Source organism: Schistocerca cancellata, chromosome 5, assembly GCF_023864275.1.
Source record: "Schistocerca cancellata isolate TAMUIC-IGC-003103 chromosome 5, iqSchCanc2.1, whole genome shotgun sequence".
In the NCBI taxonomy this organism is placed as follows: domain Eukaryota; kingdom Metazoa; phylum Arthropoda; class Insecta; order Orthoptera; family Acrididae; genus Schistocerca; species Schistocerca cancellata.
Window position 1 is genome coordinate 644,781,123 of NC_064630.1, and position 26,787 is coordinate 644,807,909.

Genomic DNA, 26,787 nt, shown 5'->3' on the forward strand with positions numbered 1-26,787 from the left:
GAAAACAGGTGTTGACAGATGTGAAAATTACCGAACTATCAGTTTAATAAGTCACAGCTGCAAAATACTAACGCGAATTCTTTACAGACGAATGGAAAAACTGGTAGAAGCCGACCTCGGGGAAGATAAGTTTGAATTCCGTAGAAATGTTGGAACAAGTGAGGCAATACTGACTCTACGACTTATCTTAGAAGAAAGATTAAGAACAGGCAAACCTACGTTTCTAGCATTTGTTGACTTAGAGAAAGCTTTTGACAACGTTGATTGGAATACTCTCTTTCAAATTCTGAAGCCGGCAGGGGTAAAATACAGGGAGTGAAAGGCTATTTACAATTTGTACAGAAACCAGATGGCAGTTATAAGAGTCGAGGAACATAAAAGGGAAGCAGTGGTTGGGAAAGGAGTGAGACAGGGTTGTAGCCTCTCCCCGATGCTATTCAATCTGTATATCGAGCCAGCAGTAAAAGAAACAAAAGAAATGTTCGGAGTAGGCATTAAAATCCATGGACAAGAAATAAAAACTTTGAGATTCGCTGATGACATTGTAATTCTGTCAGAGACAGCAAAGGACTTGGAAGAGCAGTTGAACGGAATGGACAGTGTCTTGAAAGGACGGTATAAGATGAACATAAAAAAGCAAAACGAGGATAATGGAATGTAGTCGAATTAAGTCTGGTGATGCTGAGGGAATTAGATTAGGAAATGAGACACTTAAAGTAGTAAATGAGTTTTGCTATTTGGGGAGAAAAATAACTGATGATAGTCGAAGTAGAGAGGATATAAAATCTAGACTGGAATGGCAAGGAAAGCAATTCTGAAGAAGAGAAATTTGTTAACATCGAGTATAGATTTAAGTGCCAGGAAGTCGTTTCTGAAAGTATTTGTATGGAGTACAGCCATGTATGGAAGCGAAACGTGAACGATAAGTAGTTTGAACAAGAAGAGAATAGAAGCTTTCGAAATGTGGTGCTACAGAAGAATTCTGAAGATTAGATGGGTTGACCACATAACTAACGAGGAGGTATTGAATAGAATTGGGGAGAAGAGGAGTTTGTGGCACAACTTGACTAGAAGAAGGGATCGGTTGGTAGGACATGTTCTGAGGCATCAAGGAATCACCAATTTAGTACTGGAGGGCAGCGAGGAGGGTAAAAATCGTAGAGGGAGACCAAGAGATGAATACACTAAGCAGATTCAGAAGGATCTAGGTTGCAGTAGGTACTGGGAGATGAAGAAGCTTGCACAGGATAGAGTAGCATGGACAGCTGCATCAAACCAGTCTCAGGACTGAAGACCACATCAACAACAACAACAACAACAACATGGTAGATCTGATGTACATGTAAATAAAAACAAATGAGACAATTTCAGAATTATCCGAATGGAACGGAAATCTGCAGATGTGGCATAAATGATTAAAATTTCAGAAAAATTGGATTACTTACTCAAGAGGAAGAGCTTCATAAATTGAGTGAGTCAGTAAAGCGTCGGTCCACCTCTGGCCCTTATGCAAGCAGATATTCGGTTTGGGATTGATTAATAGAGTCGTTGGATATCGGCCAAATTCTGTCATATTGGCGCATTAGATCGTCCGAATCTCTAGATGGCTCGAGGGCCTTGCCCATAATGCTAAAAACGTTCTCAAATGTGGAGAGATCCGGCGACCTTGATGTCCAAGGCAGCATTCGGCAAGCGCGAAAACAAGCAATAGAAAGACTTTCCGTGTGCGGGCATACATTGTGTCGTTAAATCGTAAGCCCAGAATGGCTTGCCATGAAGGGGAAAATAACGAGGCGTAGAATATCGTCTACTTAGTGCTTTGCTGTAAGGGTACCGTGAATGACAACCAAAGGAGTCCTTCTACGAAATGAAATGGCACTCCACACCATCACTCCTGGTTGATGAGTCATATGGTGGCTGACAGTCAGTTTGGTATCCCGCCACTGTCTGGGGCGTCTCCAGGCGCATTTTCGGCCTGGAGTCTCAGTGAGTGGAGTAGAATTATCTTCAGTGATGAGTTGGGCTTCGAACTGTGCACAGATGACCAGTGAAGACGTGTCTGGAGATGCCCCAGACATTGTGAATTTGTAGCATTATGGGCAGGGCCCTCTGACGAGCCTGAGTTTTTGACGATTTAAGGCACAAACTGGACACAGTTTGCCACAATATTCCTCAAGACGACATCCACCAAGCAGTGTAGTTGCTTTCAGAAGGACCAGACGTTGGCCAATGCATTATTGACTTGCTCAACTTGCGAAGCCCTTTCTCTTGGATAAATAATCCAATTTTTCTGAAATTTTAATCATCTACATCTAAATCTACATCCATACTCCGCAAGCCATCTGACGGTGTGTGGCGGAGGGTACCTTGAGTACTTCGACCGGTTATCCCTTCTATTCCAGTCTCGTGTTGTTCGTGGAAAGAAAGACTGACGGTATGCCCCTGTGTGGGCTCTAATCTTTCTCATTTTATCCTCATGGTCTCTTCGCGAGATATACGTAGGAGGGAGCAATATACTACTTGAGTCCTCGGTGAAAGTATGTTCTCGAAACTTCAACAAAAGCCCGTACCGAGCTTAATAGGGTGACTTCAACAGAAACAAGCGAAACTTCAGGTGTGCCCCAGGGCAGCGTAATGGGCCCACTGCGTTTTACGATTTGCATAAACGATCTGGTTGATGGTATCGACAGCGCCATTAGACTGTTTGCCGACGATGCTGCAGTCTACAGGAAAGTAGTATCACACGAAAGTTGTGAACGAATCAATCAGAATTTGCAGAAAATAAATGCGTGGTGTAATGACTGGCAGTTATCTCTCAGTATTAGTAAGTGTAACCTACTGCGTATAACAAGACGAAAATCCCGTCCGCCGCTCGTGGTCTCGCGGTAGCGTTCTCGCTTCCCGAGCACGGGGTACCGGGTTCGATTCCCGGCGGGGTCAGGGATTTTCAACTGCCTCGAGATGACTGGGTGTTTGTGTTGTCCTCATCATTTCATCATCATCCAGGAAAGTGGCGAAATTGGACTGAGCAAAAAGTTGGGAAATTGTACGGGCGCTGATAACCACGCAGTTGAGCGCCCCACAAAACCAAGCATCATCATCATCACGAAAATCCCCATTAATGTACGAGTACAAAATAAATTCCCAGTAAGTAAAATGGAAGCGGTAACGTATGTCAAGTGTCTGGGTGTGACTATTGGAAATTATCTCAAATGGAATGATCAGATTACACAAGCAACGGGTAAGGCGAACTCTAGATTGCGGTTTATTGGTAGAATCCTCAAGCCATGCAGTCCTTCAACAAACGAAATAGCTTACAATACGTTAGTGCGTCCAGTCTTGGAGTATTGTTCATCTTTATGGGACCTTTACCAGTTGGGTCTGATTCAAGAGAGTGAGAAGGTCCAAAGAAGAGCGGCAATATTCGTGACTGGTACATTTAGCCATCGCGAGAGCGTTACAAATCTCATAGAAAGTTTGAAGTGGGACTCTCTTGCAGACAGACGACGCGCTAAACGGAAGGGGCTGCTCACTAAATTCCGAAATCCGATCTTCGCCGAGGATGTAGGGCATATATTATTACCACCGACTTTCAAATCGCACAATGTTCACCATTCAAAGATAAGGGAAATTAGAGCTCGTACTGAGGCGTTCGGACAATCGTTTTTCCCTCGCGCGATCCGCTAGTGGAACAGTGGGGGACGGCGGGGGGGGGGGGGGGGGGATATGACTTTCGCGCAAATTGTGCCCTCCGCCACACACCGCTTGGTGGCTAGCGGAGTATATATGTAGATGTAGATGATCCGAAGCACCAAAGGATTCTTCTGGTTTATCAGACCTCCTGTTCCGCACCTTCATATGGTGTGATCAGGATAAGTGCAACACTGACACTTGCATGAATAAAACGGCAAAAGGACCTCTAAGACCACCCGCTTCGGTAAGGCCGCTGGTGCTACCAGATCACGTTTGTAGAGCACTTGAAAAATGTACCTGCACAGAGACAACCTGTGACGGAGTGCTAGGTGCCTCTAGGGGCAGGCTACACTACTGCCCCTGCAAGTGGGCACATGGAATCGTAGCGGCGCCAGGACACTACCTGCCTGCAGGTACATTTTTAAAGTGCTCAACATACGGTGGCAGGTGACACTGAGAGTGTTGCCGAACTGGAGCATCTTAGAGGGACCATTTGCCATTTTATACACACATGTGTAAATGTCATCCCCCTATCACCCACTCACTATGGTCACACCTGTGGAGGGTGCAAAGAGGAGGGCTGAAAAAATATAAGCTCCCTTTCACGCTTCAGATCACGCTCAAATTTCGACGATATTTTGTGAACGGTAACTAGAGATTCCATCCTATACACCAAAGAAAAAACTGCGGTCGCGTTACACTTCAAAATAGTATTATGAAAAAAAAATGGTTCAAATGGCTCTGAGCACTATGGGACTTAACAGCTGAGGTCATCAGTCCCCTAGAACTTAGAAATACTTAAACCTAACTAACCTAAGGACACCACACACATCCATGCCCGAGGCAGGATTCGAACCCGCGACCGTAGCAGTCACGCGGTTCCGAACTGCGCGCCTAGAACCGCTCGGCCACCACGGCCGGCAGTATTATGACGTTCATGGGGTTGCTGGCCTACGATGTCCTTAGAGAAGGGCTGAATAGACCAGGAGGTATCAGTGGTTTCAAAGGTTGTCAAGAATGTCGTACTGTTGCTCACCGCACTGCTAGCTGTTGTTTTCGACCACGAAACGTTTGGGGTAGGTAGGTAGGTGATAAGTTCCTAAGGGAACAAACTGTTGAGGTCATCGGTCCCTAGGCTTACACACTACTTAATCTAACTTAAACTAACTTACGCTAAGGACAACACACATACCCACGCCCGGGGGAGGACTCGAACCTCCGACGGGGGAAGCCGCGCAACGTGGTGGAATTACCGCCCTAGGAAAGGGGTGGTTACATAGGCGCCCTTTATGCTACCTTCTGAGGCCTTTTCAGTTGAGTCTCAGCGGCGGTGTGGCTGAAATGTTTTCCTCGACCATCCATAAGAAAACCGCTGGGCATCGCAGTTCTCACCTCCACTGCATAGTCAATATAAAGTTCAAAACAGGCTCAAAAGGTAAACGAATAGTTAATAACATCCCGGAATTCACTCCAAGGATTCGTTTTCTGCTGCTGCAAAGGAAAAGCGTCTATATTCAGTTCGAGCCCTTATACATCAAAGATTTTGTGGCTGTTCAATTGCTGAGTCCTTGGTCACCCTCCAAAACGTTACGATAAAGAACCAGTCTGTGGAAGAAGTGTGAAGTCAGAATGCTGACAGGAATCCACAGTTGGATGTATACCACGCAAATATAGAAACAGGGCACGTGATAAGACAGAGGGACCTGACCGGCCTACCTACAAGCAATTGTACGAGAGGCAAATAGAACACACCGAATATGACATTACCGATAAAGTTCATTAACACGGATCACAGCTTCAACGGTCAGACACTAAAGCCCTCCTTAAATACCGGTACAGATACGCAAAGAAGCAATATATGCAAGCGCAAACATAAGTCTCCATCACTAAAACGAGAGATTGACGGCGTGCAGTCTGCTAGCGACATTACGTGGGTGTAGCACAATTAACAGTGTAAGTGGGCTGCTTCTGTGTTGGCAGCGCTGTGTAGCGCTCTGCATTGGATATCTGTCGCGCTTTCTTTGTAAGAGACTCTGTGGCTGATCAGACTCGTTGTTGGAAATTAATTGCCAGTAGTGTTGGGCAGTTGGAAGTTAGTCGCCAGCAGTGATGGAAGTACTGTTGGGCAGTTGGAGGTGAACGGCCAGCAGTGATAGATGTTAGATGTGAGAAATTAGCATTGATGGAGGGTAGAGGTCTGAAGTGTTAGCGTAGGCTAACGATCTGTACATGTTCGATTTGGAGATTGAATATTATTCATGGTTATATACCTTTGTACTAGATGTCAATGACGATTTATGTTTATGTCTGAACTGGATGTCACATCATTAAGGTAAAAAAATACATTATTTGGTTAGCAACAAAATCTTTCCTTTGATAACCACATGCGTATTAGTAGTTAGTGGCTTTAGTAGTTAGAATATTTTATTTAGCTATCAGTATTGACGCTCGCTGTATTGCAGTAGTTCGCGTAATGAAGATTTTTGTGAGGTAAGTACGTAATGAAATGTATAGGTTATTGTTAAGATTTCTTTTTAGTTGGTACCATTCTTTTGAATTAATTATTTGAAGTCAGGTTATCCTATTTTTGAGCAGTCAGACTGCGTTGCGCTAGAATATTGTGGGTCAGTGTTGACATGATAAGAAGAAGTAAAGAGAAAGTAGATTCACTTGCATTCAATTTCACTCAGCAGTTTAAGTAAAAAATTTAATGAAGAAGTCTCAACAGATCTAGAAACGAACACTCTTACATCGCTACAAACGTGTGACATATTACAGAAGAGATATTTTAACATCACTGATTACATGTGTGTAAGGAGACGTTGACTACCGAGGAGGAAGGCACGAAATGTTCCAATCTTCCAGAACGGACTTCTGCAAATGGAAGAGCTGGAAGAGGACGTTTTCTACTAATGTAGCGGGGGATGTAACAAAACAATCAGAAAACAAAAACAAAAGGACGCCCTAGGGCATATTCATTTTACAACACTGAAAAACAATGGACTGATAGTCATACTGACACAACAGTACAAGAAACACAAAAAGATACAGCACCTGATAACAATTCACTAGGTCAACACACCTCATTTAACTTACTCTCAAATCCAGACCGTACATAAAATCCGTACGTTTTACATATGGTGGCAGCACACACAGCACAGACACACAGGGAAACAGCCACAAAGAAAACGCTCAGTTGCCAAATAACCTCGAGATAGGCAAACAGTATTCGAAAAACACAGATACTGAAAATCCATTGCTAAATACAAACAATCTACCTAACAATACAGTTAAAAACACTTCATCCATCCACAATTCCTGTACGTAAACAATAGAGGAAGGCAAATGTCAGGATGTTTCACAGGACACACATAGAAACCCCAAACAACACAATAATAACGTAACTGATTATGATAATCTTGACAGTAACTTATGCATAAGTAGGTTTGAAAACAGGGAAATTCTCGAGACTGGTCTGTGTCTGGTGATAGGCCTCAGTCACTCGGAAGGGGAAAAATATGTTTCCCTATAACAGAGCAGACCGACAGAATGATACTTAGGACAGAGACCTGCCAACCGACCATTATGAACTCTGCAGACTCTTACGACAAGCGTGCGCACGAAGAGGTGAAGGTTTAAACACAGATAAAGTTTATAAAGACTTTTATTGCGACCCTAAACAGGCAACACCTAGGTGCTATGCCTTTACCAGATACCTCCCGCTGTGAAGATCCTACAGCTGAACTGCAATAGGAGTGCTTCGGCTGGAGTGGAATTGGGTAGACTTCTGAACGCAGTGCAGGCAAGTATAATCTGTCTCGAAGAGCGTGGCGGGAGACTTCCAGGCCTTCGAAAACATCTCATAGCAATTACAAGGATCCAGAATGCCAAGGCTAAAATTGTAATAGCGAACAAAAATTACACAGTCACAAAAACAACATAACGTTGTTCTGAACGTGTAGCCACAGCTGAAATTACATATGGATGACAATCTTGGGCTATCACATCCATGTATGCACAGTAATCATATGACATAGAGTCTTTTTCTGACCAAATGAAAGATATAGCACAATTTTCTAGGGACAAAAGATTACTCGTACTTTGTGACATCAGGACAGACATCTCACTGGCAAATCCGAAATCCGTAATATACGTCAACAAATGAGAAGTACTAGAAAATGCCATACACAGTGACCAAAACGCGATACTCATCCACGCAAACACATACACAAACACGAACACATTAACTTCAAGTCAACAGAAACAACGACTGCTTCTTAACAAGGCAGACTGACAAAAATTAAGGGATGTGGTTAAAGAATTTTCCCTCCATACATTCAATGGTACCATACACTATAAAGCTCACATTCTGACTGGTTTGCTTCAAAAAGCACAACAATTAGCTATCCCAAAGACCGACCGTGCATCAAAACAGAAACTCACCTTGTCCACTGAGCAGAAATAGCAATAGATGTAGCAGGCGCCTTCGAAATGTTTGGTGGTCTGCCTTGCTCGCAAGGCTACGAGAGATGCAGACAGCAACAGTCTTATGCAATAGCTTACGCGACTAGTGCAAAGGTAGGATGCTGCAAAGACAAGCAGGAATACAAAATGTTATCAAGAAAATAACAAAAGAATGGCCACAAGTCTCAATCTGTGGGCCAATTTTCTGGTATATTGCCATAGAACAGCTCCTAAACGATCTGGACGAAGATGATAGGTTGAAGAGTATAGTAACCTAAGCTGACGACTTGCTGGTAGTAATAACTGCAAACTCGGGAATGCAACTCAAAAGCAAGGCTACACAACTCCTTACAAACATAAGTGACCAGTGCAGCCACAACAAGCTCAGAATTGCGGCAAACAAGACAGTATATTTGCTTAAAAGGGCCTTGCAGAGAAACCTATACCGTTAGGCTGAATAACACTAAGATACAGAGGAAAACAACATCAAGATACCTAGGGATAGACCTCGACGAACGACTGACATTCAACGAGCACATAAGACTTACAATTGAAAAGCGACAACGCTTATGCACAGACTCGCCACGCTAAACTCAACTCTCTACAAACTACCACTGCAAATGTATCGTAGGACTCTCTTTGAATCTACGTGTTTCGCAGTAAGTGCTTGGGGACGTCGACTGTCACCCATGACCCAGAAAACCATTGTGAGGCGTGGATAAGGAGGTGTATCGCTCAGAATGACAGGGGCATTTAGTGCACGTCCGTGGAAGCCCTATACGTTGTACTTGCAACGTACGCTATTGACATAACCAATAGGCACAGAGCAGCAGCATACTGGGTCAAAAGGGGAAGACAGAATAAGATGTATGAGATAACAGGGGAGCATATTATAGAGAAACGCCAATTAAATATTTGGAAGTTTGAGACATAGCAAAAGGAATGGGAAACATCTGACAAGGGCCGTCTTCCCGAAAATCCGGGAACGATTGAGCATCAAACAAGCTGACCCAAGTCGCTGTAATGGCACACTTATTGATGGGCCATGGCTCTTACCCAACACACCTGCACTGCTTTGGCCTTAGCCAAAGTGATATGAGTGAATGTGGGAAACATGGATCTCCCGAACACATAACACTAACATGTGCCACACTCACAAAAGTAAAGCCGACGTCTGAAATTGAAGACATAACACAAGCTTTAAGAGGCCCAAATAAGTGGAGCATGCTTAACAGCATCACTGATGAGAATCAAGAGCGCTGTATATGGCAACGGCCATATACAAGGTCACAACCCGATGCACACCCTACACCACAACATAATGCAAAGGACAATAGAAATTCAAACACTGATGTGGAAACAGATGAACATATAAGACACAGATGATGACGTGAGCACTCCAATAACATCAGTTACATATATGGCTTAGTAGCAGATCACACGACTGCAACAATACTACACTCATGATCATAAATTAAGGATAATGCTGATACATGATGAAACAACGCTCTGGTGGGCGGTTTGCGGGTTTAAATCACCTCGGGGTATGACTATGCGGTGCATTTGACCTGCCGTCGTCGCACGGTGGCGCTGGCAGCAGTCCACATACGCAGTGGACATGTCAGAGTACGGTGCAGCGAGTAAGTGTGCAAACGTTTTCAGATGTGCTAATGGTGACTGTGTGTTGAAAATGCCTCAAAGAACACATATTGATGACGTTATGAGGGGTAGAATACTAGGGCGACTGGGGGCTGGTCAAACACAGCAGGTCGTAGCACGGGCCCTCTGTGTGCCACAAAGTGTGATCTCAAGATTATGACAACGATTCCAGTAGACAGGAAACGTGTCCAGGCGCTACAGTACGGGATGTCCACAGTGTACAACATCACAAGAAGACGGATATCTCACCATCAGTGCCTGCAGACGGCCACGGAGTACTGCAGGTAGCCTATCTCGGGACCTTACTGCAGCCACTGGAACAGTTGTCACCAGACACACAGTCTACAGACGACTGAGCAGACTGGTTTATTCGTCCGAAGACCTGCAAGGTGCATTCCACTGACCCCTGGTCACAGGAGAGCCCGTAAAGCCTGGTGTCAAGAACACAGTACATGGTCATTGGAACAGTGGTCCCAGGTTATGTTCACGGACGAGTCCAGGTATAGTCTGAACAGTAATTCTCCCCGGGTTTTCATCTGGCGTGAACTACGAACCAGATACCAACCCTTTAATGTCCTTGATAGGGACCTGTATGGAGGTCGTAGTTTGATGGTGCGTGGGGGGGGGGGGGGGAGGAGGATTATGATTGGTGGATGTACATACCTGCATGTCTTTGACAGGGGAACTGTAACAGGTTAGGTGTATCGGGACGTCATTTTGCACCAATATGTTCGCCTTTTCAGGAGTGCAGTGGGTCCCACCTTCCTCCTGATGGATGATAACGCACGGCCCCACCGAGCTGGAGTATCTTGAAACAGAAGGTATCAGGCGAATGGAGTGGCGTGCCTGTACTCCAGACCTAAACCCCATCGAGCACGTCTGGAATGCTCTCGGTCTACATATCGCTGCACGTCTTCAAACTCCTACGACACTTCAGCAGCTCCGAAGGCACCAGTGCAAGAATGAGAGGCTATACCCGAGCAGCTGCTCGACCACGTGATCCAGAGTATGCCAACCCTTGTGCGGCCTGTGTACGTGTGCATGGTGATCATATCCCATATTGATGTCGGGGTACATGCGCAGCAAACAGTGGCGTTTTGTAGTACATGTGTTTCGGGACGGTTTTCTCAACTTATCACCAATACCGTGGACTTACAGATCTGTGTCGTGCGTGTTCCCTAAGTGCCTATGCTATTAGCGCCAGTTTTGTGTAGTGCCATGGAGTGGCATCACGTTCTGCGATTATCCGTAATTTATGAGCACGAGTGTACAAGTGACACGTACATGGAATTTAGAAATAATTTAGTAACAGAAAGATAACAATGAATTTTCCTGTTTTTACAAGTAAAACAAATAACTTTGCGTTCCTTGGATCATTACTTTCAAACATCTAATCGTGTAAGTTTGGAAACGTTTGAGAAACAAACTGTAAAACATGTGAACTTTATAAAATTGTGCATAAAAACATGTATGCAATGCAATAAGACGTAAGTACACAAACACAAGCGCACGACACAGATAAGAAGCGCCCTTCGGGGAGACGAGGCTCGAGGTCACCTCCTGAGTCTCCTCTTCCGCTGTTAAGTGGAGGAAGCAATGGTATTAACAAATAATACTTTTATACTTTACACAAAAATCACGTACACTTAGCATCACAACATAGATACACATTATAGTAGTAGCTCTAGTTGAGTAGAATATGCTAATGCAGCTGAGACAGGTTCGAAGTGTTTACCGAAACCCTTCCACTTTAAATAGCTAGGTACAGGGACCTCTTATGCTATCTAAATATTTCCTACCGTGTACTATTTCCTTCTTAAGAATATAGTAAAATTTGTTTTTTTTTACTTCCTTTCACAAATTGCGTTTTATGTATTTTGTGTTTTTATTTTTTGGTTTGTTTTTCTTTTTTTAACTAACAATTTAATTATATAAAAAACAAGAAAGTACTAAAATTCCGAAATTATCTCGTTTGTAGAAGCAAACGACCCACTATACTTATCAAGGTGCTGGGTCATTCTCTAAAGTTAATAAATAAATAAATAAATAGGCAACAAAACAAGAAATGAAAAGTGGGCAACAGGGTGTGTGATGACCTTCCCATCGTGTGACACATCCACGGTGGGTTGGACAGAATTTTGACGAAACTTGGTGCCAATGTGACATCACATGAACTGCTGAGCACTTGCACTTTTTAGCAGGCCCGAACTGTCCCTAACCTCGAGTGTGATGGCGCAGGGCACCTCGCTTTTGTATCAGTGCTGAGGAAGTTGCAGGCACCTGAGACAAATTTCAAACTTCTACGTCGCAATGCGAGACAATTACGAAAATAACTCTTTGTGTTGCATGGGGTAGATTCAAATATACAGGGCTATTTCAAATGATTGAAGCGATTTCATAAATTCACTGTAGCTCCATTCATTGACATATGGTCACGACACACTACAGATACGTAGAAAAACTCATAAAGTTTTGTTCGACTGAAGCCGCACTTCAGGTTTCTGCCGCCAGAGCGCTCGAGAGCGCAGTGAGACAAAATGGCGACAGGAGCCGAGAAAGCGTATGTCGTGCTTGAAATGCACTCACATCAGTCAGTCATAACAGTGCAACGACACTTCAGGACGAAGTTCAACAAAGATCCACCAACTGCTAACTCCATTCGGCGATGGTATGTGCAGTTTAAAGCTTCTGGATGCCTCTGTAAGGGGAAATCAACGGGTCGGCCTGCAGTGAGCGAAGAAACGATTGAACGCGTGCGGGCAAGTTTCACGCATAGTGATGTGAAAGATTCAGTGTTTAAACCTCCTGTACCAAGAAACGTGCCAAAACTGCGAGCTCGTATCAACAATGCTTTCGAACTCATTGATGGGGACATGCTGCGCCGAGTGTGTGAGGAACTTGATTATCGGCTTGATGTCTGCTGAATCACTAAAGGGGCACGTATCGAACATTTGTGAATGCCTAAAAAAACTTTTTGAGTTTTTGTATGTGTGTGCAAAGCATTGTGAAAATATCTCAAATAATAAAGTTATTGTAGAGCTGTGAAATCGCTTCAATCATTTGTAATAACCCTGTATAATGCATACGCCCCCCGCGTTTGTACTTATAACCAATGAAAATAATATATTTTGAAGTTTTGTTTATGCCATTACAAGTGTTATTGTGACGCACCAGGCGGAAAGGTGGTAGGAGTTTGCAAAATGGCGACAACCAACAGCAATCAATTAATGTGTTGCAATTGAATCTGTCACTACCGTGGAGCGTGCGTTCCGAAGATAGTACAGCATACAGCCATTAGCCCACAAAAGTATACTGCCGTGCTGTCGACAGTTCAAGGACATAGGTTGCTCTGGACGCTCAAATGTTGCAGTTGAAACAATGGAGAGTCTCCAAGAGGCGTTCCTTCGTAGACCAAGGAAATCTACACGCACTGCAAGCAATATTTTTTTATGTAACACTCTTACTATGTGAAATACATTCGTCCAAAAGCGGAAGAAGCGTATGTATTCACTATGTATTTTATGTAGGAAGCTGATTTCGCTGACGCGTTTGTGTGTCGCAAGACGAGTCTGAAACTGTATACCCGCCACTGGAACCTCTCGAGTGGCCCACGGAATGGCTGCGCCTCTATCCAGTCCTTGTCGCGCAGGCGTCGGCACTCGGCGTCGGCGGCTGCCACATCGGCGTCGGCCAGCGTCCAGTTGTGCAGACGCATCAGCACCGTCGTGTCCTCCTGGCGGCGCAACCCAGCCTGCAGCGCCTTCTGCCGGCCATACCGTCAAACTCTCAGCACAGCGGTTTTTTTTTTTTTCTTTATTGTGATTTTAAACACCTTATACAAAGGCGGGCTGTCAGCAGCACAATACGCCGCTCTTCAGCCTTGAGTTTGACAACAAGTATTACATAAAGGTGGCACAGAGAAGACAGTCAAAACGGTGGGCAAAAAATGGAGACACTAAAAATCGAAAAAACATGGAGCCGTTCACGCTGGACGAGAAACATCACTAACACTAGGTGACACTGTGCACATAACACGGATGATGGCGACGGCACGTGAACGGTGGTGGCGTGACGGCGAACAACACTAACACACAAACGAAGGCACACACACGAAACTCAGCACAGCGTCCTGCGTATGCGCTTTTATTTACTGCTACTATACAAGGTAACTGTAAAGTCCATCAAACCTTTTATAAATCGGGATATAAGTAAATGGAAAAAAATAACGTAAGAAATGATACAGTACACCAAGGACTATCTCTTATATATAGGGTGGTCCACTGATAGTAACCGGGCCAAATATCTCACGAAATATGCATCAAACCAAAAAACTACAAAGAACGAAACTCGTCTAGCTTGAAGGGGGAAACCAGACGGCGCTATGGTTGGCCCGCTAGATGGCGCTGCCATAGGCCAAACGGATATCAACTGCGTTTTTTTTAAAAATAGGAACCCCCGTTTTTTATTACATATTCGTGTAGTACGTATATCAATATGAATGTTTTAGTTGGATCACTTTTTTCGCTTTGTGATAGATGGCGCTGTAATAGTCACAAACGTATAAGTACGTGGTATCACGTAACTTTCCGCCAGTGCGGGCGGTATTTGCTTCGTGATACACTATCCGTGTTAAAATGGGCCGTTTACCAATTGCGGAAAGGGTCGATATCGTGTTGATGTATGGCTATTGTGATCAAAAAGCCCAACGGGCGTGTGCTATGTATGCTGGTCGGTATCCTGGACGACATCATCCAAGTGTCCGGAAGTGTTCAGCCACATGTGAAACGTCAACCACGACCTGCAACAAATAATGATGCCCAAGTAAGTGTTTTAGCTGCTGTCACGGCTAATCCGCACATCAGTTGCAGACAAATTGCACGAGAATCGGGAATCTCAAAAACGTCGGTGTTGAGTATGCTACATCAACATCGATTGCACCCGTACCATATTTCTATGCACCAGGAATTGCATGGCGACGACTTTCAACGTCGTGTACAGTTCTGCCACTGGGCACAAGAGAAATTACTGGGCGATGACAGATTTTTTGCACGCGTTCTATTTAGCGACGAAGCGTCATTTACCAACAGCGGTAACGTAAACCGGCATAATATGCACTATTGGGCAACGGAAAATCCACGATGGCTGCGACAAGTGGAACATCAGCGACCTTGGCGGGTTAATGTATAGTGCGGCATTATGGGAGGAAGGATAATTGGCCCCCATTTTATCGATGGCAATCTAAATGGTGCAATGTATGCTGATTTCCTACGTAATGTTCTACCGCTGTTACTCCAAGATGTTTCACTGCATGACAGAATGGCGATATACTTCCAACATGATGGATGTCCGGCACATAGCTCGCGTGCGGTTGAAGCGGTATTGAATAGCAATTTTCATGACAGGTGGATTGGTCGTCGAAGCACCATACAATGGCCCGCACGTTCACCGTATCTGACGTCCCCGGATTTCTTTCTGTGGGGAAAGCTGAAGGATATTTGCTATCGTGATGCACCGACAACGCCTGACAACATGCATCAGCGCATTGTCAATGCATGTGTGAACATTACGGAAGGCGAACTACACGCTGTTGAGAGGAGTGTCGTTACACGTATTGCCAAATGCATTGAGGTTGACGGACATCATTTTGAGCATTTATTGCATTAATGTGGTATTTACAGGTAATCACGCTGTAACACCATGCGTTCTCAGAAATGATAAGTTCACAAAGGTATATGTATCACATTGGAACAACGGAAATAAAATGTTCAAACGTACCTACGTTCTGTATTTTAATTTAAAAGACCTACCTGTTACCAACTGTTCGTCTAAAATTGTGAGCCATATGTTTGTGACTATTACAGCGCCATCTATCACAAAGCGAAAAAAGTGGTCCAACTAAAACATTCATATTTCTATACGTACTACACGAATATGTAATAAAAAATGGGGGTTCCTATTTTTAAAAAAACGCAGTTGATATCCGTTTGGTCTATGGCAGCGCCATCTAGCGGGCCAACCATAGCGCCATCTGGTTTCCCCCTTCAAGCTAGACAAGTTTCGTTCTTTGTAGTTTTTTCGTTTGACGCTTATTCCGTGAGATATTTGGCCCGGTCACGATCAATGGACCACCCTATATATCGACAGGCGCATCACCGACCGTAGTTGCAGAAGAAAATAAGGCGCCACCAGTTTACAACATCAAATTCGGGAAGAATGGTTGCTTGTGCGATGCAAAACGTTCGGGCCATCTGGGCGAGTCATAACAGACAGCGGACCGTTTGTGGTATGTGAGGATGTAGAGACCTACAATGCCTTGTGGGTTTACATCAAGGGTAATATTTATGTTCCACCTCTGCACCTCGCCATTGCAGCTGCTGTTCTTACCATCACTGTTGGTACGCCGGGTGGAGAATAACAGATTTGGACTACCGGTTAGATGTGTGCTGCATGACGGAAGGTGGACTCACAGAAAATTGATAAAATGTTGTTCTAGTCCATTTATTTGTATGGATTTTTTGAAATATTTCATGTTCTTTATGATTACCCTGTACATAGAGAGTGGAGGATAACAGGCTGATAATTTGATCAGAGTAGAGTAGGGGACATCTAATCGATAAATTTTTTCCATATAATCACAAGACGCAAACGCAATGTTGTGGAGCTACTAACATAAACCCAGACAGCGAAATGGCGCACAGGACTGCCCAGTAAGCGTGTTTAGCAGTGTTGTTTGTTTTTCCGACTAAGTTGCTATGTGTTGCGGCATGGTTTCTTGTGCTCCACTGTACTTGTGTCACTGTGTACCGTATCACACCAAAGACACCATTAACAAGTACGCAAGCAACGAACTAGTCAACATTCACATTGCTTATGCAGCAGTGGGTTTCAGTCATGTGGGTGTGAGAAGTTGGTATGCTCAACATTTCCCAAACTGAATGCTACCAGCAGTCAACACCCTTCGGGCTGTGGACAATCGCTGGAGAGAACTGGTCATGAGTGAGTTCAAAACGGCTCATAGAGCACAACGAAGTACAAGGAGGATGCTGGAATTTTGTGAAGAGATTCTCCATCGTTTCGAAAGAATGCTTTGAACCAGCATCACAGAAACAGCTCACGAACTCGATGTCACTTGTTGGACAAACAGTTTACATCCTCATCATGCACAAAAGAGTCAAGCATTGAAAACAGAGGATTTTCTTTGGCACGTAAATTCTTCTGCCAGTGCCCCAATGTTATGAACTTACCACACCTCATCCTAGATACAGATGATGCTATTTGTCAGGAATCGTCATCATTGGGTGTATGAAAATACACTCCTGGAAATGGAAAAAAGAACACATTGACACCGGTGTGTCAGACCCACCATACTTGCTCCGGACACTGCGAGAGGGCTGTACAAGCAATGATCACACGCACGGCACAGCGGACACACCAGGAACCGCGGTGTTGGCCGTCGAATGGCGCTAGCTGCGCAGCATTTGTGCACCGCCGCCGTCAGTGTCAGCCAGTTTGCCGTGGCATACGGAGCTCCATCGCAGTCTTTAACACTGGTAGCATGCCGCGACAGCGTGGACGTGAACCGTATGTGCAGTTGACGGACTTTGAGCGAGGGCGTATAGTGGGCATGCGGGAGGCCGGGTGGACGTACCGCCGAATTGCTCAACACGTGGGGCGTGAGGCCTCCACAGTACATCGATGTTGTCGCCAGTGGTCGGCGGAAGGTGCACGTGCCCGTCGACCTGGGACCGGACCGCAGCGACGCACGGATGCACGCCAAGACCGTAGGATCCTACGCAGTCCCGTAGGGGACCGCACCGCCACTTCCCAGCAAATTAGGGACACTGTTGCTCCTGGGGTATCGGCGAGGACCATTCGCAACCGTCCCCATGAAGCTGGGCTACGGTCCCGCACACCGTTAGGCCGTCTTCCGCTCACGCCCCAACATCGTGCAGCCCGCCTCCAGTGGTGTCGCGACAGGCGTGATTGGAGGGACGAATGGAGACGTGTCGTCTTCAGCGATGAGAGTCGCTTCTGCCTTGGTGCCAATGATGGTCGTATGCGTGTTTGGCGCCGTGCAGGTGAGCGCCACAATCAGGACTGCATACGACCGAGGCACACAGGGCCAACACCCGGCATCATGGTGTGGGGAGCGATCTCCTACACTGGTCGTACACCACTGGTGATCGTCGAGGGGACACTGAATAGTGCACGGTACATCCAAACCGTCATCGAACCCATCGTTCTACCATTCCTAGACCGGCAAGGGAACTTGCTGTTCCAACAGGACAATGTACGTCCGCATGTATCCCGTGCCACCCAACGTGCTCTAGAAGGTGTAAGTCAACTACCCTGGCCAGCAAGATCTCCGGATCTGTCCCCCATTGAGCATGTTTGGGACTGGATGAAGCGTCGTCTCACGCGGTCTGCACGTCCAGCACGAACGCTGGTCCAACTGAGGCGCCAGGTGGAAATGGCATGGCAAGCCGTTCCACAGGACTACATCCAGCATCTCTACGATCGTCTCCATGGGAGAATAGCAGCCTGCATTGCTGCGAAAGGTGGATATACACTGTACTAGTGCCGACATTGTGCATGCTCTGTTGCCTGTGTCTATGTGCCTGTGGTTCTGTCAGTGTGATCATGTGATGTATCTGACCCCAGGAATGTGTCAATAAAGTTTCCCCTTCCTGGGACAATGAATTCACGGTGTTCTTATTTCAATTTCCAGGAGTGTACATTCCATTCAAGAACATAGTCACCAGGAAAGGTTTTCAGTGGATGTCTGAGCAGAAGACGTGGTCGAACCTTCTGTTCCTTCACTGAATGTACTCAGTTGCTTACAATTTTTGCTAGTAGAACTGCCCGTACTGTTGGGATACGTTCCTCCGCGCATGCGCCGCCGCACTCCACTCTGGTAGCCAAGGACCAGCCGACATTTGAATGAAGTGTTCGGAGACAGATTGGGTGAGCGCGGTGGTTGCAATATGAAGCTTTTCTGACCGACAGATGGAGCACCACTGGACTTTTAGTGTGGGTCATATAAAATAGTGCACCACTGTGCGCAGGACAACGTAGTGTGGTGTCCAGCATCTTTACAGTCGCAGTCACCATTAAGTCGTCGTCCCATTCTATTAAGATACGTGCGCTTTGGCCCACGGCCTATAAGAAAATGGTTCATACCCCTCGAGTACAGAATGCACTTCATCCGGAGTGTGGTTCAAATGGCTCTGAGCACTATGGGACTTAACATCTGAGGTCATCAGTCCCCTAGAACTTGGAACTACTTAAACCTAACTAACCTAAGGACATCACACACATCCATGCCCGAGGCAGAATTCGATCCTGCGACCGTAGCGGTCGCGCGGTTCCAGATTGAAGCGCCTAGAACCGCTCGGCCACACTGGCCGGCCCATCCGGAGTATTTTGGTCACACTGGGAAAGAATTCAAACCTCCATCGTCCTGTTGCAACTGCATTCTACTCCTACTATTCTCGAATTATGCATGAAGCGATGTCTGCCTTGGAATTTGCTGGGACCGGCCGCTGTGGCCGAGCGGTTCTAGGCGCTTCAGTCCGGAACCGCGCGCCTGTTGCGGTCGCAGGTTCGAATCCTGCCTCGGGCATGGATGTGTGTGATGTCCTTAGGTTAGTTAGGTTTAAGTAGTTCTAAGTCTAGGGGACTGATGACCTCATATGTTAAGTCCCATAGTGCTCAGAACCATTTGAACCATTTTTTTGGAATTTGCTCTTTGGACCAACGTGTTCGTCATTCTTCCTGCATCTCCCCTTCGTGATAAATATTGCGCTCCACTCTCTCTAATGTAACAAGGTTGCAAGGGGCAGATTCCTAAAGTTATGAAGAGAGCTTTCACACAATGGATTCTGTATGCACCTGTAAATCTCAGCAAGCAGTGCGGCAAGTTTTACTGCTTAAGATTTACTAGAGATGGGGTGCAGATGTACCTGTTCCATGTTCACGTCCCTGACCATATGTTCGTGAGATCATCTAGCTGTTTCTACGACACATTACCAGTTTCTGTCCTGTACCATAAGCCATCGCCTGTCCTCCGTACCGCCTCCACCAAACGCTGTACGTCGCCTACCCGCTGTCCGTACCCAGTGTTCCTGTTCCATCGACTTCACAACGAGATCGCCGGCTACATCGTCGAAAGAAGAATTTTGAAAAATTTTTTTGAGTAATATTGTAAAAATTTTTTTGGTTATGGGGCACTTTTCCTTCGATCTAATCTATGGAGCTTCTATATATTTCAAAATTACTGGATTTAGGCTTTCCTAACTTCTTAAATACCCGAGCTGGGGTCTATTCTTCCGGGTTTTCCAGGGTTTCCCAGTGAAGGCCAGTTCCCAAATGGGTAGACCTTTTCCGTAATTACACCAATCTACATCTTTCCTGGTTATGTACTCGGGATGAGGGTATACCCCGGTACATGTAAAAGCTACAGCTTAGGTATTCTCGTAACTTACTGTCTTAACATGTTACCCATACTCTCTGTAGTAAAATTCTACTAATTCAAAATATTCCTCTTTTGAATAAACAAAAAAAATGGCTCTGAGCACTATGGGACTTAACTGCTGTGGTCATCAGTCCCCTAGAACTTAGAACTACTTAAACCTAACTAACCTAAGGACATCACACACATCCATGCCCGAGGCAGGATTCGAACCTGCGACCGTAGCAGCCCCGCGGTTCCGGACTGCGCGCCTAGAACCACTAGACCTCCGTGGCCGGCTTGAATAAACAACCCAACAATTTTTTTCTGTTATCTCGCAAAGTGTATTATCATTAACTTCGCTCGCTGCGAGGGGCAATTGTAATATCTCTTTATATTCGGTGAATTATTCTGATACAATTCTACCCTTGAATGACGTTTATTAATTTTCTATCTTCATACTCGCAGAATCCATGCGCAAAGTAGTTCCATACAATAGCTATGCCATGAGCGCATAATTATTCTTTGTAGTACTCTCTCTGGTTGTTGTTAGAAAAAAAGCTTCCGAGATTGTCTTCGTGACGATTAGCCTGAGCTTGGTTTGAAGAATTATAATCCGAATATTGAGATTTATGACAAAAGATAACTGAGACGAAATTGTACGATTAAAAGGGAAATATACATACATACACACACGCACACACACACACACACACACACACACACACACACACACACACACATATATATATATATATATATATATATATATATATATATATTGCTCCTTCATACAAAAGGTGTGTATTTGACATTAGAGAATTGATGATATTCATCGATATATTGCGTAGTTGTTAATCAGAAGGGAACTTCCGAAAGACTGGATACGAACCTGCATTTAATAATCCATGAGCTCCATCACTTCTTCAGAAGGTTAAACTTCATCAAAGCCAAATATCCGCTTGATCTGAGGCTTCCCGACTGATTATACAACGCTCCCAAAATTACGAGGCATTTTATTTGTACAGATTAACAGACTGCCGCAAAGCACGAGCCTGCAGAGAAGAAGAATCATCGCCTGATTTCATTCTAACAAGTAAAATTTCTGAATCATTTTGAGTGACTGAGCTATGACTGTGTTTCCTATTATCAATGATTGATTGTTCGAACGAATTGAGAACTACATAATTACATAGATAGGAGGAAAAATTACAATAGGATGGACATTCTGGTGCAGACCTTCCTGTGGACTTCGTCTATGTGGGGTTTCCACGTAAGACGAGAGTCCAAGGTTACACCAAGGTACTTGGCGGTTCTGCGCCAGGGGAGTTGGGTTCCGTTTAGGTGAAGGTGGAGGTGGGGACGTTGAGGAGGTTCGCGCCTTCCGAGCCTGTGGGTAATCAGCACAGCCTGTGTCTTTTCAGAGTTGATGGTGATGCGCCAGCGATGGGCCCAGGTTTCTGTGTCGTCTAAAACACTTTGTAGCCTACGAATGACCAGGTCCTTGTTCGCATTTCTCGTGTAGAAGGCTGTGTCGTCCGTGTACTGTGCAGTGTGCACCAGGGGGGCCGTTGGAGTGTCTGCAGTGTACAGACTGTACAAAACGGGCCCCAGGACCGATCCCTGTGGCACCCCAGAACGAATACTCCTTTTGGTGGAGGTGGCAGTTTCTACTTTGACGGAGAAAGTTCTATTCGTGAGATAGCTTTTGATCAGCTGAACTATGCTCCCGGGAAACTTGTAGAGTAGCCCTCTATGCCATACTGAATCAAAGGCTTTGGCTACGTCTAGTAGCACTATCCCGCAGTAGCCTCTGTGGTTGAAGCCCTCTGTGGCTGCTTCAACCATTCTCATGACCTGTTGTGGGGCAGAGTGGTTCTGTCAGAACCCGAATTGGAAATCCGGCAGAATTTGCTCTCTGGTAATATGTCCTTGTATGGGTCTTAGCAGGAGGCGCTCATAGATCTTGCTGATAGTTGGCAAGAGGCTAATCGGCCTGTAGTGCTGCGGGAATAGAGGGTCCTTCCCTGGTTTGTGTATCGCGACCACTTCCGTATGTTTCCAGCAAGCTGGGAAATCGCGGGAACGAGTAATCTCGTTGAGGACGTTCGCGAGGTGTGTGATCGTTGTGGGTGGGAGATTTTTGACTAACTGGTTAGTGACACTGTCGTGCCCTGGCGCCTTTTTTGTAGGGAGGGACCTGATTACTCTTGCCACGTCCTCGGGGGCAAAAAGTATGGGTTCGTCCTCTGGGTCCTCCTCAGCATTGAGGAAGACAGCCAGTTGACGACTGACTACCTCTTCATGCTCTTCATCCTGGGGTTCTGCTGCTTGAAACTGCTTCTCGAAGGAGGCGGCGAGGGCGTTGGCCTTCCCAGCATGGCTGTAGACCAGTCCCCGCTCGCCGTGCAGTGGCGGCATCCTAGCGCGTCTTTTTGTGAACTGTTTGGTTGCTTGAAATAGTGTATGATCGTCTACTTTGAGAGCTGTGAGACTGTTTTGCCATTGCTGGTTTCTGTGCTCATTGAGCGCTACCTTCAGTTCTCTCTGTAGACGATTGAGCAGCCTCCTGGTGGCCTGATTTCTGGTGATCTTCCACTCTTTTGACACTCTGTTCTTATGTCGAATTTCAGCTAGCAAGTGTTCCGGGAGCTGTATTTGCGGCGGTGGGCCATCCCTTTGTGGAGGGGTGACCTCTTCCGCTGCCTGCAAGATGGTGCCTGTTAAGTCCTGTAGCGCTTGTTCTACTGTTTCGGCAGTAGGTGGTGGAGCGCGAGTGATATCAGAGGCGACAGTTTCTCGGTATCGCTCCCAGTCTGTACATTTGTAAGACGTCTGGTACCGTGGGAGTGCTACCCATTCTCCCACATCGACCTCTAGAATCACTGGGTTGTGGTCGGAGGACATTCTGTTGATTGTCCTTGCGGACACAAACCCTGGGATCCTCCTAGTGAGAGCTATGTCTAACACATCGGGCCTGCTTCCGTTTTTCGGAAAATGTGTGGGCTCGACTGGACCCAATGTTTCGAAGTGGTGGGTGCGCGCTAGTTGTTGCAGTTTGGCACCTGCTCTGGAGGTTACTCTAGAATTCCAATCAGGGTGTTTGGCATTGAAGTCTCCCCTATTACGAGTTTGCCTTCAATTTGCCCTAGAGCAGCTATGTCACCCTCATCTATCTGGTCATGTGGGGATCGGCAGACTGCAACAATTGTTAGGGGTCCGGTGGCAGTGGTTACTTCCACTGCCACTGCTTCGATTTTATTGGTAGCTGGTAAGAATACCTGGTGGTGGGGGATCCCTCTTTTTATGTATATGACCACTCCTCCGCCTTGTGTTGGCCTGTCTTTGCGATAGCTAACTGGACTGTCGCTTTTATTCCCGGTTTTGGGTGGGTTTCCCCCATCATGCATATGTCGATGGAGATCTCCTTCATGAGTTCTCTGAACTCGACCTCTTTATTAACAATGCCGTCTGCGTTAAAGACGCACATTGTCAGGCGTTGGATGTTTGGTCGTCTATTCATGATGGGGTTTTGGAACTACTGAGGAAGTCGCAGAGGGGAGCGACTGCTGGACTGCTGCCTGAAGGGCAACGAGGATCTGTGTGTTCTGCTTCTGGGCTTCCCTGAATTCCTTCATCATTTCCATGACGAGGTTTATGGTCTGCACCATTACGCCTAACAACTGATCCACAGGGGGGGGGGGGGGGGAGTGTGTTTGAGGTTCCCTAGAGCTTTCTCTGTCGTGGTGCACCTGGTCATTGTTGCTGTGTGTTTCCTGGTGTTGCTCTTGTGATGGTGTCTGGTGTTGTGGTGATTGGGCCACGCTTTCATGGCTCCTCGGAGGAGAAACCACTTCCGCATAAGTTGCCCTTGGTTTTACCGAGGCCTTGTCCGTGTGTGTTGTCAGTTTTGTTTGCGTGTGTGTGTGTGGGGGGGGGGGACGACGACCTTTGCGCCCTTTGCCTGCTGTGTGTGTCGTTTATGGACCTCACAACCTTGGTAACCCGCTGTGTGGTTTTTGCCACACAGCGCGCACGTTATTTGTGGGTCCGTGTGTTGTAGTGTGCATTTCCTTGTATCGTAGACCTCGGCGCACTTTCTGCATCCTATTGGTATGGTGCAGTAGGCTGCGATATGGTTTAGGCCCTGACACCTGAAGCACTGCAGCGTCTTGTTTTTACAGCGCAGCGGTTCAACGGTGACAGGCACAGCCAGGACCATTTTTATCTCCCTTTTGTTTTGGGGGATGTCAGGGAGTGTGACCTGATATAGTGGCCACTTGCTGTTTACGTTGCCCATCTGCTGGACCGCCTTGACGACGTACCCCTGGACAGTGAAATCTGTTTTGATTGCCTGGGGGGACACTTGTCTTGGGAGGTCTCTTATTACAATGTTTTTGTTGTGGGGAAAGTGTAGTGGGGTATCTTTTTGTTACTTAAAAGTGTCTTGATTGTGGTATACTTTTTTAGTGTTTTCACTGTGACTTTTATTTTGTCTCCACCGGGAGGTTTTGCCTGGAAGCTGCCTCTCCCGATTTCTGTTTTCAGTAACTCGAAGAGCTCCTCGTAATTCTGAGAAAACTCAACGACAATCGGGGGGAGGTGGTGGGTGACTTGATTCTGTGTTTGTGTTTCTGTTGTGTTGTTTTGTGTTGTCTCTGGCTCATCAGCCACCGCCTGAAATCTGTTCGGGGTGGGTTCCACTCCCCGGGCTGCTGGAAACCTTGGCTGGCGAAAGGTTTTCCTCGTCAGCACGAAACCATCCGAGTCCTGCCCGGTTACGTGGTTCCCTTCCAGTGCAGTTGTTTCCTGGTCCCCTCTCAGGGCGACGACAGGTGCGTCGGGGGCGCAATTTCCTCACAGGGAGTGGTTGGGGTGGGGGTGGTGGAGTGTTTCTTTCCCTTGGTGTGCTTCTCCTTCCTGTCCTTCCTTGCACGCCGCTGTTTGGATGAGGTGGACTTGAGTGGGGGGGGGGGGGATTTGAGGAACTGTGTTCGGGTAGGGGGTTTGGTAGCAGTTGCGGGTTTGGGAAGGATTTTGGTCGGTTGACTGGACTTCTGCTTGCCACTTAGGTTGAGGATGTGTTCGGCGAGGCGGTTACGGCCGTTCGCAAGCAGGAGCGGGCTGCGGAGAGGGGAGGGAGGGGGGGGGGGATCGCAAATACTGGCAATGTATTTGTTTGTTTGTGGTTTGAGTTCATTTGCCATGTCAAGAACGGAAAGGGGGCTTGCTGCCAGGTGATTGTCAGTTGCAACTTTTGTTGTCACCGTTGGGTTTTCCGGTTGCATTGCTGACCCTGAGAGAACGATGGCAGACGCGGAATTCTGGGCGGGGGCGGCAGAAAACCTTTCTGTGGTTCCGCGGCCCGCTTCCAGGTCCTGGCCTACTTTTCCCCTATTCTTGAGGGGGGGGGGGGCAGAGACTAACTCTGCGGCAGCCGAAGTACTCTAAATGGCCGGCCGCGCGGCCCGCGGCAATAAGAAAACGCGCCTCGTGTCGTCAGCGGAAAGAGACTGCCGCGACCCCAAGGCACCACCCAAGCTCGACATACCACCTCGACGGGAAGACACGAAAATTCTGCTGTCAGGCGAGGCCATGCAAAATTTCCCAAGTGCCGTTTGTGCTGAGACCTCGGTGCAAGTGCACGTCAGTGTTTTAATAAAAACAGAGCCGGAAAACACTTCTGTTTGTACTCCCGTGCAAGCGGGGGCCTATGGCTGACAGTGCGCTAGTTAGAGGAGCGATGCTCAACCCCTGACTGCCACTCAGCGAGTGGCAGGCGCCCAGTGGCTGGGAGGGTTTTAGCTGGAACCTTAGCCCGTCAGTGCTGCGGTTGGACCCCCAAGCAGGTGGCTCTGTCAGCATACTATATAACGGACGCCGACTCACTGACTTGCTGATTCGATGCCAAGCCTGGTCAAATGGCCAGTGTTTACATGTACCAGAGTGGGTTTATTGTTCAGTGGCCGCTGCAGATCTCACGTACGCTGCAGCTGAAGTGTCCCTCGTTACGGTAACTTCGCTGGTCATCGACAGGGGAGGCGCGCTGCGACTAACAAGCAGCGGTGTGAAGTAATGTTGCACCAGCATTTGAGATATGTATTACCCTTTCAGCAATGAGCCCTTGCCTTTGGTTTGTGCCGTTACACTAGGCAACAAAGACATTCCCACAACGTGTAACACATTGTTTCCGAGCTTTTAGAGAACAGGCTGTATATACCCATCATGCGTTCTACTCAGAGTATCATTTACATGCCTGAGGTGTGATGTAATGACTAGTGAAGATAGGACGTAGCTTTAAATAAGGATCGAGCGAGGTGGCGCAGTGGCTAGCACACTGGACTTGCATTCGGGAAGACGACGGTTCAATCCGCGTCCGGCCATCCTGATTTAGGTTTTCCGTGATTTCCCTAAGGCACTCCACGCAAATGCCGGGATGGTTCCTTTGAAAGGGCACGGCTGACTTCCTTCACCATCCTTCCCCTGTCCAATGAGACCGATGATCTTGCTGTCTGGTCTCC

General features: G+C 46.5%; 1 protein-coding gene across 1 annotated transcript in view; it reads right to left on the minus strand.

The window, feature by feature from the left end:
* The window catches only part of LOC126188737 (uncharacterized), a 181,311-nt gene that overhangs the window by 43,899 nt on the left and 110,625 nt on the right, over window positions 1-26,787 (minus strand). The window contains exon 4 of the mRNA XM_049930345.1: window positions 13,400-13,579. Within this exon, the coding sequence (XP_049786302.1) occupies window positions 13,400-13,579 (180 nt within the window). The remainder of the gene's footprint in view (window positions 1-13,399; window positions 13,580-26,787) is intronic.